The sequence below is a fragment of the Pteropus vampyrus genome, unplaced genomic scaffold, assembly GCF_000151845.1.
Source record: "Pteropus vampyrus isolate Shadow unplaced genomic scaffold, Pvam_2.0 Scaffold462, whole genome shotgun sequence".
Classification (NCBI taxonomy): Eukaryota; Metazoa; Chordata; class Mammalia; order Chiroptera; family Pteropodidae; genus Pteropus; species Pteropus vampyrus.
This window is the reverse complement of record NW_011889243.1, coordinates 572,212-585,598: the sequence shown is the minus strand read 5'-3', so window position 1 is coordinate 585,598 and position 13,387 is coordinate 572,212. Positions and strand designations below refer to the sequence as shown.

Here is a 13,387-nt window from a genome sequence, read left to right as displayed (position 1 = left end):
CCGCTTATTGATAAGACATGGGATACAGACAGCCCTTTCAACTAAAGGGCCACAGCAGTGTGAGGATTGAATTTAGGTCTGAGATGACACTGTTGTGGAAGCTTTGTTACACAATAGAAAGACTAGGAGGTTTGAAGTACAGCGAGGAATGTTCATTCAGAAGCTTCTAGGGAAGACTTGGACATGGTGCTGGAGGGTATCTGAGGGTAGGGAAGTACGATGGAGGGTGTGAGAACATGCATGTGTTTATAGGGAGGGAAAGGCCTGAAAAGTATGTATTAGAATGAGCAGTGCAGAAATAATGAAGACATGAACAAAGGACAGACTGCAGCAGGCCCGTGCAGTGCCTAGGCCACTAGGTTCCATGGCCCGAGCCTTGTACTGTGGAATTAGTTGTATAGTCAGGAAGAGCCTTCTCTCCTGGCTTGTACTGAGTGTACTTAAGCCATTTTTTTCGATAAAGTTAGTCATATCCTAAGTTCTCTGCTTGTCAAGAGCTGGCTATAATTATATCTCCCTTTCTTGTTTTAGCAACAGCTATAAAATACATATTAATATTAAGAGAAACCCTACCAACTGATTTTACCGCCTTGGTACCTGAACAATAAAGATCCACCTTCCAACCCAAACGTAATTACGCTTGGCCCTTGTTCAGGCTTTGGCAATGTTATTGTTGGAGTTTGCATGCTATGTTCTTGGTTCTCTTCCTTTGGAGTTTTTTTCCTCTGCCTCTTTCTGATAAGCCAGTCTGACTGGTTGGACTTTGTGTGTAAATGTTGAAAAGAAGCGTTTTGTGGTGCTTGCACATTCCTTTTAGAGAATCAGTACAGTGGAGTCTTAGACCCTGCAACAGCAGACTGAGCAAAAGAAATTCCTGGCCTCGTCTTTCCCTGAGCTACAGAATGTGCCAAATTCATCAGCAGTGCCCCTTCCTCCCCAACGCAGATCAGTGAGGAGATAGTAATAGCCACACAGTGTCCAGCTGCAGCATCTAGCCAGCCTGGGTGGGATAAGCTCTCCTCTCCCTGTACCGTGAGTTTTATATTTTTAGAGAGAGGCAGCAGAAAGTGAGGTCTGCTCCCAGAGAGCCCTCAGAATGGGAGAGGGGGCACCTGTACACACAGCACAAGACCTAGACCTGGAAAGCCAGCTTGATTGTAGGGTAGCAGGCTCAAGTCTCGCTGCTCTGACCCATTTTCAATTCAGCAGTAAGAACAAGTAGGTGAAGAAATGCATGGACTTCAGGGAAACTCTCCCTTGCATGAAGAGGTGAAGAGGGTGTTTGAAGTAGGCATGTGCGTGACTTGCCTGACAGGTTTAGGGTTGTAAGTGGCTTAGGCCTCCTGAGAATTTATTCAGCTTTTTTACACTGCTATCAATGGTTCCTGAATAGTTCTGATAATATGTGCGTGTCTGGAGCAGGTCATAAAAATGGCTGTTTTAATCAGCTGTTGACATGCAAGGTCAGGCTGCAGCCTCCAGCACTGGCACCTGGTACATCAATGACTGACATTTCTGAACGGGTGAGAGGAGTGGAGCGTGCCTTGTTCCTGTTGTGCCTTTTGTCTCTGCCCCAGTGTGGCTAGGACTCATTGTCGCTCCGCTCCTCTCACCCGTTCAGAAATGTCAGTCATTGATGTACCAGGTGCCAGTGCTGGAGGCTGCAGCCTGACCTTGCATGTCAACAGCTGATTAAAACAGCCATTTTTATGACCTGCTCCAGACACGCACATATTATCAGAACTATTCAGGAACCATTGATAGCAGTGTAAAAAAGCTGAATAAATTCTCAGGAGGCCTAAGCCACTTACAACCCTAAACCTGTCAGGCAAGTCACGCACATGCCTACTTCAAACACCCTCTTCACCTCTTCATGCAAGGGAGAGTTTCCCTGAAGTCCATGCATTTCTTCACCTACTTGTTCTTACTGCTGAATTGAAAATGGGTCAGAGCAGCGAGACTTGAGCCTGCTACCCTACAATCAAGCTGGCTTTCCAGGTCTAGGTCTTGTGCTGTGTGTACAGGTGCCCCCTCTCCCATTCTGAGGGCTCTCTGGGAGCAGACCTCACTTTCTGCTGCCTCTCTCTAAAAATATAAAACTTACGGTACAGGGAGAGGAGAGCTTATCCCACCCAGGCTGGCTAGATGCTGCAGCTGGACACTGTGTGGCTATTACTATCTCCTCACTGATCTGCGTTGGGGAGGAAGGGGCACTGCTGATGAATTTGGCACATTCTGTAGCTCAGGGAAAGACGAGGCCAGGAATTTCTTTTGCTCAGTCTGCTGTTGCAGGGTCTAAGACTCCACTGTACTGATTCTCTAAAAGGAATGTGCAAGCACCACAAAACGCTTCTTTTCAACATTTACACACAAAGTCCAACCAGTCAGACTGGCTTATCAGAAAGAGGCAGAGGAAAAAAACTCCATGTCTTATCAATAAGCAGCACAGCTATTTCATGGGTATAGGGATTTATCTAGGAATTTGAATTTTAATTCCATTCTGTGCTGGTCACCCAATTGGGTGGTGATATCACACTGGTCCTTTTTTGGAGTATAAAACCACTGGTAAATTAATACCCTCTCAGACCTACAATGTACAGACAGTCCCTGCAGATTTACATTAAAGCTACCACTAAATACAGTTTGGTATCAAGTTATCTCTGAAAGGAGAATTCATTACGAGAAGCCTAAATACACCTAATACTCTTGATTAGGGTCCACAAGGCCTCCCATGATCTTGCCCCTATAGAGTTCACCCCTTTACCTTTACCTTGGACTCCAACTGCCATCATGCTCCAGGCACCTGGGTTGCGACAATTGTTCCTGGTGACACTGTTGTCTCTGCCCAAGGCAGGATAGGACTCAGGCAGATAGAGAGGCTCCATTAACCAAGAAGATAGTGTTAATTTTAATGTGTAGATATTTTTATTTTATTATCATCGTTACATTAAATTATTATTCTTTGACCTTCCCTTGAGAAGATACAGACCTGGAGGCTTTAGGTTCAGTCTTTGTGTTTAGATTCTTGTTGTTAAAATGTATAGCCCTAACCTCATTTTGTGTGATTTTAAGAATCTGTAGACAAAATTAGACACCTGATAGAACCTCAAGAAATTTCTCTTGAAACAATCAGTAAAAAAGACAAGTTTTTTTTATACAAGGCCCTGGAACCGATCGGATGATGATGAACTTCCACCTTAGAGTTCGGCCAGACCGAAATAGCACTAGGTTTGCATCACTTATAGGTTTGAGTATCTGATGTGAACGAACTCACCTCTGTTGATAAATATAGCTAAGACAAGTTGAAGAGGTGGGGGCCCAAGAAGTAAAAGGCCTCTTTCCCTACTTTGAGGAGTTTACATTCCAGTATAGATGAGGACACAGGATCTAAAAAAGCATCTGATCTGTCCAGACAACTAGTTCCATGCAGTCCACGATGACTTGCTAATGCGAATCTTGTTCGTTAGTCTGTCAGCCAGTGAGGCCAGATGGGGCTCTTTGCAAAGGGTCTGTTCCCAGTGACTTTTAGCATTTTTGAGATAGCATTTGTTGTCAAGGCAAAAGCTGCTCATTACAGATCATAATTTTCGATTTTGCTGTTTCCTGTCCTGGTTTTCTGGGCCCTGAAATGGCACCTGGTGTGTTGATACTGATACATATAGTACTGTAGACTTTTTCAAGTGTAGCAGCTATTGCAGATTTTGATCTTATAAAACCAAGTACTTTCCATGATGTACTTTCAATGACTGATTCTCTCTAACCTTTATAGAGTTCTCTTTATTTATGGAGAATAAAATGTGCAGGATTCTTCTGAATAGCTTAAAGCAAGCCACAGGTTACTTTCTGTGTACTGTTTCCCTGTGGTATGAGTAATGGGTCACGTTCACCCCATATGGGGAGAAAATGACAAATTACATGAGAAAACAAGTTGCTAGTTGAATTTCTTAAGCAAAGAGAAAGAGCTAAATAGAAGAGAAGAGGAGGAAGAGGAAGTAGGGAACAGATGGGATCAGTGAATCATCCTGCCTTGAAATCGAATAGCAGGACTAGAGGGTCAGAAGGGTTAGGTAGTGTCTATTCCACTTCTAGGGAAGGATAAGGGGACTGCTTGTGAGGAGAACCCCGCTACTGGGACAGACTTTCTCCCACTTTGAGACAAGCATGCTATCTCCTAATGTGGTTAATAGGTGGTTGTTCCATGCTTTGTGCTGGCCTTTTCTTGGTAGTACCAAATATATCTTGGTGAATCTGGCCTTCATGATGAAAGATAAGCTGCTAAGAGAGCTTAAGTTCAACCCCACTCCATATGGTAGCTTGAACAAGTTGTTACTCAGTTCTGTATCCACTGCTTGAGGCTCTGGGGGTCTACATAGTATGCCTCAGTCGCAGATGAGGCAGATGGGTGAGGGCAGAGTCAGTCTTAACATCTTGGCTTTCACAGAATCCTGGATTTGTACATGGTACATTTACTGATACCATGTACCAGATCTTGTGCTAGGACTAGGAATACACCCATTTGTGGACCTGGTTTCCTATAATTGCTATCCTTTTCTCTCCTCACCTCCTGTTGGATTGCAGACTCTGGCCTGGTTGTCCCAAGTGTTTCCTATGAGCTACATAAAAAGCTGTTGTCTGTGGCTGAAAAGCATGGTTTGACACTGGAGCGGAGACTGGAGATGACAGGCGTGTGTGCCAGTCAGATGGCACTGACCCTGCTTGGAGGACCCAACAGGTAAATGCCTCTAGACTTTTGGGAGCCAAGTGTGGGGTGGTAGTACTTTGCTGGGGCCCCACCACCGTGCCTCACGCAAGAGAAGTTCATCAGATAGCTGCTGCTCAACTAATGGGAACACCTCTATGAAGCCACTTTCCTGGATGCTGGAAGGTTTTTGTTTGCCTCTCTTAGCCCTCTTCTGGAAGTCCTCATTCTTCCCTCAGCAAGCCACCCTTTAACCCTTTCTTTCCTGATAACAGCTGGCTTTGAGACTGCTACTGTCACAGACCTGCCTTCTAAGAACCTTCAGAGACCTGGCCTTCGGCACTTGTCATTTACTCAAAGGGGCTGGGATACAAATCTCTTGAGTTCCATACCTGAGAACTTCTAGGACCACCCTAACAACTGGGTGGGAGAGCTGGAGTTTGGTACCTTTTCACCTGCCCTTTGGGTTCATATATCAGGAGCAGTGCTTAACTTTAGTTGTAGACATTTACTGATATCATGTACCAGATCTTGTGCTAGGACTAGGGATACAAAAAAGAATAAAATATGCTCCCACCCTATAGCCAAGTGAGCTCTTTAGAAAGTACCATGCCCTTGTAGAGGAAACAAGATTCTCTAGCAAGCCACATTTCTACTCCAGGCTGGAGAAGCCAGTTACCCTTCTTAGAGCAGGGCATCTAAGCTGAGTCCTGCAGAACAAGGAGGAATTAATGGGCAAGCAGGAAGGGGGAAAGTAGTCTGGATCTAGGGTGTAGCATGTGCCAAGAACAGAAAGAATTAAGAGACCATGGAAGTGGTAGGGATCCAAAAGTCATTCAGTGTGGCTGGAAAGTAGGGCTTTGCTGCAACTGAGCAGTAAGGGAGCTGCTAAAGGGATTTCAGTAGGGCTGTGACATGATTAGTCTTGCGTTTTAAACAAAAATGACTTTGGCTGAGTAGATTGAGTGGAGGCAAGACTGGAGGCAGTGAGACCAGTAGGAAACTAACAGAAAACTGAGCCTGGAACCAAATGATGGTGACCCCAACCAGGGAAGTAGGGATCAGAGAAGTGGAGATAAGTGTGTGTGGGAGGGTGGGGGGAGTTTAAAGATAAAATCAACAGTAGGAGGGTCATGGAATTAATGTGGGGGTGATAGAAAATAGAATGTCCGTGGTCACTGAACTTGAAGCTTTCCAGCATGTACACCTGGTTGGATAGTAATCACATTCACTGTGATAGGGAACGTGGGAAGAGGAGGAGTATGTTTGTGGGAGATAGTGGATCTTGTTTTGGATATGTTAAGTTTGGGAGGCCTGTGAGATAGCTAGATAGACCATTAGCAATCTGGATCTGAAGTTTAGAAAAAAATCTGAGCAGAAGGAGATCTGGAAGTGATCAGCTCGTAGATGGTAGAAGAGCAGATAAGATCCTCTAAAGAGAGGATGTAAAGGGAGGAACGGGCCTAGGGTAGAATTCTGGGGAACATCAGCATTAAAAGCATAGTTAAGAGATGAGAAGCCTTCCAAAATGGCTGAGAAAGAAAGCCAGAGAGATAAGAGAACTGAAAGATAGTGCTTCAGAACCAAAGAAATAGTGTTTGAAGAATAAAGGAATGGTCAGTGGTACAGCTGAGAGATCAAGCACAATTAGAGTTGACAAGCGTCTGCTGGATTTGTCAATAGAGAGGAGGACTTTGGCAACCTTGTGGGAGAGTGGGATCTAAAGTGATCCAAGCTGGATGTGAGATTTCCTCTTCTTGCTCCCCCACTCCCCTTGCCCTGTCGATTTGGGGAGGGGGGTGTTTGTTCCACCTTTCTCTTTGATTTAGGCCTGCTTCTCAACCGTGCTAGATCCCTGGCCTGTCCTGTGCCAGGGAAGAACCAGTGGAGAACCCCCAAAGGAGGAAGTGTAGTGCAAGCTGGCCCTTGGTTCTGTGACTGCCTAAGTGGCTTCCCAGAATTAGTAGTTTTGGGAAGAGGATCCGAATGTCCCTACAAAATCACATTCCTCTCTAGCCAGCTTCTTGGGGCAGGCTGTTTTTGTGCCTATCTGAACTTAGAAGGGCCACCTCCTGTCCTTTGTAGCAGTTGCTAGTTTTCCTTTGAGAAGGATAACCACAGCTAGTAATCATTTTTGTGTATGTCAAATACCATGCAGTTTTTCACTGTATTTTCACAGCAGCATTGAATTTGATCTTCATAACTTCAGCATTGTAAGATGAATGAGCTAAGGCAAAGAGAGCTGAAAGACTTGCCCATGTCACCTTGCTAGTGAGTGGTGGAGCCAGGTCTCCAATGTCTGTACTCTACCCCTGGCTGTTGGGTATGTGGGTGCCATGGTCTGCTTTGAGTCCTCTGATGGGGGATGCTTTTGTGAGAGGGAAAGACATGGATGAGTCAGATGCCAGAACTCTACAGTGTCTGTCTGAAGGGAAGAGTACTCATCATGTTTCTTTTAAGATGCAAACATAGTCTGGGAAGTGAATGATTTGGTGTATATGTAGAGTATGTTGCTAAATTCCCCAAATTTATTTGGAGGGCAGGAATTTCCTCTTTGCCAGACAGCAGCTGTCCTCTTTCTCCTTTAGGGAGACCAGTAAGTTACTGTTACTGCCTCATCAGGGACCTGTTTCTGGCTGGCTGTCTCCCTCTACCTTCTTGCCCTTCAGGCAGACCTCATGGCCTGTGAGTTGGGCACAGCTCCAGGGCTAATCTTGCAAATCTCCTTACTTGTGGCTTCTCAGAGACCAGGGAGTTCTCAGCTTTGAATGGCAGGAAACTGAAAGTGACTTCATCAGGAAGTGGGTGTCCAAGGCAGCTGCCAGCCTAGGAGGCTGGGTCTCCCCGAGCCTGCTGCCTCCTCTGTGACCAGTGCTATAATGGTGCTAACGCCAGTTGAGCACTTTGTGTTGGACTCTGTTCTCAGTACATCCATTAATCTGCACAGCATCCTATGATATAGGTACTGTTAGTATCTACAGCGTTACCTTTATTGAAGCTTACTTGGCAACTGAATAAGAGAACTTGGACTAGAAACTGTGGACAGTTTAGAACTATCCTGGTTGGTACTTGCTGGGAGTCTCTTAGGAGTTGAACCAGAGTAATCCTAGAAGAGACGAGCCTTGAGCTGGATCTCAAAGAAAAGGTAGGATAGAATCTGACATGCAGAGGGCTTTCTGGACAGGAGACACTGAGCAGAAGCAAGAAAGCTTTACAAGTGCAGGAGAGAATAATGAGACCAGCCTTGCTGCCGTGAAGCAGGCATCTTGGGGGAAAAAAAAAAAAACAAAACAAGAAGGCTGCAGAGGTGGAAAAGCATCTTTGTTAAGTAGAGTTTGGAGCTAATAGGTTCATACCGTGAGAATAGCAAGTGTTCTTGGTCAGAAAGCAGTATCCTGGCAACAGTGTTATATGGAACAAGCTGTAGGTGAACAACCTAGCGAGAGAACCCAGCAGATGACACTGGGGTCTGGGACAATGAGAATGCCACCCTGTAGACCTGTCCTGAAGTAGATTTTGGCCCCCTCTGGAACCTGGGGCTATCAAGAATTCTGAGAACGGGTGCTGAGGCACTCATTTGGTTTAGAGTGCAAGGAATTGCCAGATCTTCAGCCGATAATGCATCTTTACCCCTTTTCCAGGTTGAATCCCAAAAATATTCATCAGAGGCCTACAGTGGCCCTGCTGTGTGGGCCCCACGTAAAGGGGGCTCAGGGTATCAGCTGTGGAAGGCACCTAGCCAACCATGATGTCCAGGTCATCCTCTTCCTGCCCAACTTTGTCAAGATGCTAGAATCTATCACAAACGAGCTGTCTCTCTTCTGCAAGACCCAAGGCCAACAAGTGTCTAGCCTCAAAGGTGAGCACCTGCACAGGGCTGGGCTGAGGCCACCTCTTTCCTTGGTAATTTGATGATCTTATGGTACCACCCAGTGGTGACAGGGGGAAAAGCACCATGAGTGTAAAGAGTCTTCATACATGCTGGAATTATCTCTGGTGTCTGTTTGCCTGCTTCCCATCCCTTCACCCTCCTTCTCCCACTACTCAGATGGAAAGTGGGGGACCCACTTATTCATTTCACAAACATTTATGGAACAGGCACTGTTCCTGACACTGGGGATAGGGCAATAGATTTTTTTATTAAATCCATGCTTCCCTGGAGCTTAACATTCTAGTTAAAACAGTTGAAGAGATGATAAGTAACATCTCTAATAGGTAAGATGGTAGTGAGTTTTATGGAGACAAATAAAGCATGGAAGGGAGATAGTGAATGTTGGAGGGTTGGGTGAAGAATAGCAGACTTAGACATTTCAGGGTCAGGTCATAAAGGGCCTGTGGATCACAGTAAAGGTTTGAACTTTTACTGGGCTAGATGGAGAGTCACTAGAAGATGAAGTAGAAGATATAATCCAACTCAGGTTCCAAACGATCATCCTGGCCTGAGAGTAAACTATAGGCTTACAAAGGGAGGTGTTTAAGAGGCTGTGATAAATTGGAGAATGAGATGATGGTGGCTAAGACAGTGGCTAAGAAGTGGTGAACGGTGGTGAAAGTTTCTGAATCATGAAGATAGGATCTCCAGATTGGATGTAGGGAATGAGAGAAAGAGAAGGGTTAAGAGTGACTTTAAGGTCTTTGGCCTGAGTCACTGAAATGGGATGACTTGGGGGAGAAAGAACAGCTCAGTTAGAGATGCCGCTGGATATGCAGGTGGAAATGTTGATTGATATGTAGATGAGTCTGGACTTAAGTGAAGGGATCCATTCTGGAATTAAAAGTGTGTAGTTGGTATTTAAAGCCATAATGAGCCTGGACAAAATATCTCCTAGGAAGAGAGGGTAGATAGAGAAGTCGTGAGACTGAGTCTTTGTTTTGGAGTCAGGGAGTTGAGAGATCTGCTAAGGAGAAAGGGAAAGAGTGGTTGGTCAGTGAAGGAGGAGGAAAACCAGAAGGGTCTGGTACCTGAAAGGCAAGTGAGGATAGTAGAGTGTGATGAGCTGTGTCAGTAAGCAATTCTGGGTTAAGTTCAAATGAAGATTGAGAATTGGCTGCTGGATTTAGCAGTGTGGAAGCAATCCCCTGATGCTCTTGACAGTAGCAGTTTCACATGGAATGGTGGCGGTAAAGTCTTATTGGAGTGGGTAAGTAAGAATAGGGGAGAAGTGGGGTGAACAAATATGGTCTAAAGAAAGGGCCTTGCTTGGTGACCAATGGCAAGCTGGGGCTAGAGCCTGAGGCAGAACCTCAGTCTCCTAATTCTCAGGCCAGGTGCCTATGAGCACACAGACCCATGGTGGCCTGTCCTAAGTAAAGGAGCTGTGGGTCTCTGAGAAGTATTACTTTAGGCTGAGAGCTGGGAAGGGTACCTGGTGTGAGTTCCCTCTCTTGATATCTATAACACGATGCCCATTCCAGGCAAATCTTTCTCTGGCTGCCCCAAAGCCTTCCTATCCCAGCTATGCCAGGAGGCAAGCCTGAGGAGGCTGACCCTGACTTTAGTCCAATTTCTGCTATTCTCAGTTTTAACTTCTTAGGCTAGTCAAGTCTTATATTCTTAATGTTCTTATACTGTCCCAGAGGCCTACTTAGAGCAGAAAAGCCTTTTTAAATGCCTGGGAAAAGCGATAGGTTCTCTCCCCATTTTTAAGGTCGGGCTGTAAGGAGGACCCATTTCCATGAGAATAGCAACAGAGGCCAGCCCAGGGTAGAATAATTGAGCCTGCTCACACTTCTAGGGCTAGTCGGCAAATAGCAGTCTCCCTGTGAGAGCTGACTGGGCAGTAGACCCCGCCTTCCCAGAGCTTATAATTTACCCTGGGAGTGAATTAGATGTGCAAAGGAGGTGAGGGCCTTGTGCTCTGAGAAGCTCTGCATACCCAGCAGGACATTGCTTTAGCCTGGGAGCTCCATGAGGACAGTGGTCCATTGGGTTGATAAGCCCTTGGTCTCTAGCACGCAGCCAGTCTAAGCCTTGGAACTCCTGAGACCTGAGTCCTGGCCCAACCTTAGAAGGCTAGCCTATGGAAAGGCATTGGAGTGGTGTCTGAACAAGACACTTGAGGGGCCACTTGGGTTCTAGTCCCTGCCATGGCTGCACTCTGCTTATAGAGATTTTCGGATGGCCTTCTTTCCACCTGCAGATCTACCCACTAGCCCCGTGGACCTCGTGATCAACTGCCTGGATTGCCCTGAGAATGCCTTCCTGCGGGATCAGCCCTGGTACAAGGCGGCTGTGGCCTGGGCCAACCAGAACCGGGCACCAGTACTCAGCATAGATCCTCCTGTGCATGAAGTTGAACAGGGCATCGATGCCAAGTGGTCACTGGCTCTCGGCCTGCCTCTGCCACTGGGAGAGCATGCAGGCCGCGTCTATTTGTGTGACATCGGCATTCCCCAGCAGGTATTCCAGGAGGTGGGCATCAACTACCACTCACCCTTTGGCTGCAAGTTTGTCATCCCACTGCATTCTGCCTAGAGGGGCTCTGGGCAGGCTGGACCCTGTAATCCCCTGCTGCTGGTGATACTGAACTTGACAACAAACGCCTTAAGGATGTGAAGCTTCATGGACCTTGTTAAATTTTTTCTCTTTTGGGTTTGTTTCTTCTGTGAGAGAACAGATCATATTTAAAGCTGACCTGTCACTTGCCCTTAGCCAGGAAAGGCTTTCCCACCAGGCTTGTGGGGCAGGTAGCAGGCTGAGTGTACAGTGGCTCCAGCATCTCTGCACTCGGCCCCACTGGCCAGTGGGGCTTTGTTTACAGACTTAGGCAGTTCACAGACTGTGTTTCAGGTTTACAGCCACTGGGCCTGGACAAGAGCCTTGCAGGGTGGGGTAGGTCCTGTTTAGGGGCCTGTACTTGCTCTATTTCAGAGCTTGTGGCTTTGTCTTCCTCCCTCCCCTACTGCCTCATTTCCCCAGCTGGACAGCCCTTCCTCTGCATCATGTGCACCTGGCTGCACTGCAGCTGTTCCCTAGAGGGCACACTTGCACTCTCCATTCATTTTGAGGGCTGTGAGGAGGCTTTGAGCCCCACCAGAGTTGTTTTGGGGGCTTTTGACCCTTTCTCCTGAGCTGATCCAAGTTTTATGCTGGAATTTTTTCCAAAGGTCCTTCTTCCTTCCCACTCCCATCACTCAAAAAGGCAGGGAAGTGGGGTGGCATTGGGATGGTTTTACTGTACTGGAATTTTATACTGTTTTTCTGTTGCTTTCAGCACAGTTAGTATAAGATTGTTACTGTAGGACCACAGTGCCCATTCTTGCCAGTAGTGTCCCCTAAACCCATACCCTCTCTCGCTGGGGACTGAGCATTTGCTTAGTCTGGGGCCAGAGCCCCTCAGGGTACAGCTTTAATGTTCAGTGTTAGGGAGGCCCCCGGTGGGGGCCTGGTGCTGAGCCAGAAGAGGCTCCCTGGTGCTTCTGTCCTAGGCCACCACTCCCCCTACTTCCTTTCCTAGACATACGTACCCCTGCCCTTCCCCTAAAGTGGTCTTCTATAGGTGTCATCCCAGAGCAGGGTGCATGTCCCTCCCCTGTCTGGGCTCCACCCCAGTTCTTAGTGTCTGGATTTGAACCCTTTTTGATTGTCCACTCTAGATGAGCAGGCTTAGGGCCAGCACCCTGTCTCAGAGATGCCAAAATGAGGCTAGTTCTGGATGAGCTAGCTGGGGAGGCTCAGTCACAGGAACACACTGCAGCTCAGATCCTAAGGCACTAAGCTTTTGGACCATGGCAGGCCTAAGCCCTGGAGGCTGGTAGAACAGGTGCCACCTCTGCCTGGCAGCAGCCCTTGCAAAAGGCTTTAAAGCCTTTTTCAGGGCTCAGGCTTCCTTCAGCTCTGTGCCCACCTATTATGATGAAGGGAGTGAATGTGAAGGCTTGCCAGGGATCATGGACACAGGGTAGGTAGGCCATGGTACCATGGGTTTCAGTCTACTTGTCATTTTCTGTATAAGAGCACAGCCAGGAGCAGATGAGGCAGGGCAGAGAGGGCTGGTCCCTCCTTTCCTCCCATCCTCCCTCAAATGTTAAATTGTCTACAGCAGTGGGAGGGCCAGAGACTGTGAGCTCTGTGCTGTGTATCCCTCCCTGAGCCTCTGCTCACTCTCAGGGCCAAGCAGCTCCTAAGATGGGGTCCTCTCTTTAGAGGCAGGACCATAATCTAAGGAGCAGTGCTGGATTACAGGCATTTCAGTAAGCAACCATTAAACAGGCTTTGGCTGCCTGCTGATGCTGTGAGGCTCCCTGATTGGGTACAGTGGCAAATGAGCTCGAAGAACCCTGGCCCAAAAGACTGCTCACTCCAGTAAGTAGCAGTGGCCTTGGGGATGACGGCCGTGTTGCGGGGCCACTAGGAGTTTGTGCCCAAACCTTTTTTTCCTCCCCTGGTGGCTCTGGAGCTTCTTTCTGCCCTCAGTCTGAGCCTTCCTGGGTGGTATTAAAGCATGATTCCTTTATCTATCTTTGGTTCTATTCAGAGATATCCTGCCCACAGTGCCCAGTCCCCAAGGGGCCCCAGTCAGGTAGTCAAGACTATCACTCATACAGTTCTTGGGGAACCAAAAACCAGCACTAAAATAAAGCTGAATGATGGGAGTCCTGTGCTCTGTGGTAAATTTTGCTCTATAGGCTGCAGTAAGGTACTGCCACCCCAGCCCTAGAAGCTGTCCTATGCCTGACAGCCTTCAG

General features: G+C 47.1%; 1 protein-coding gene across 4 annotated transcripts in view; it reads left to right on the top strand.

Annotated features, from left to right (window-relative positions):
* EDC3 (enhancer of mRNA decapping 3) overlaps positions 1 to 13,294 on the top strand; it is a 63,019-nt gene extending 49,725 nt beyond the window's left edge. For all 4 annotated transcript variants that reach the window (XM_011382080.2, XM_011382078.2, XM_011382077.2 and 1 more), the window contains exons 5-7: positions 4,579 to 4,732; positions 8,341 to 8,558; positions 10,840 to 13,294. In XM_011382080.2, coding sequence (XP_011380382.1) covers positions 4,579 to 4,732; positions 8,341 to 8,558; positions 10,840 to 11,174 — 707 coding nt within the window. In that variant the 3' untranslated portion in view covers positions 11,175 to 13,294. The remainder of the gene's footprint in view (positions 1 to 4,578; positions 4,733 to 8,340; positions 8,559 to 10,839) is intronic.
* The last annotated feature ends 93 nt before the right edge of the window (positions 13,295 to 13,387 follow it).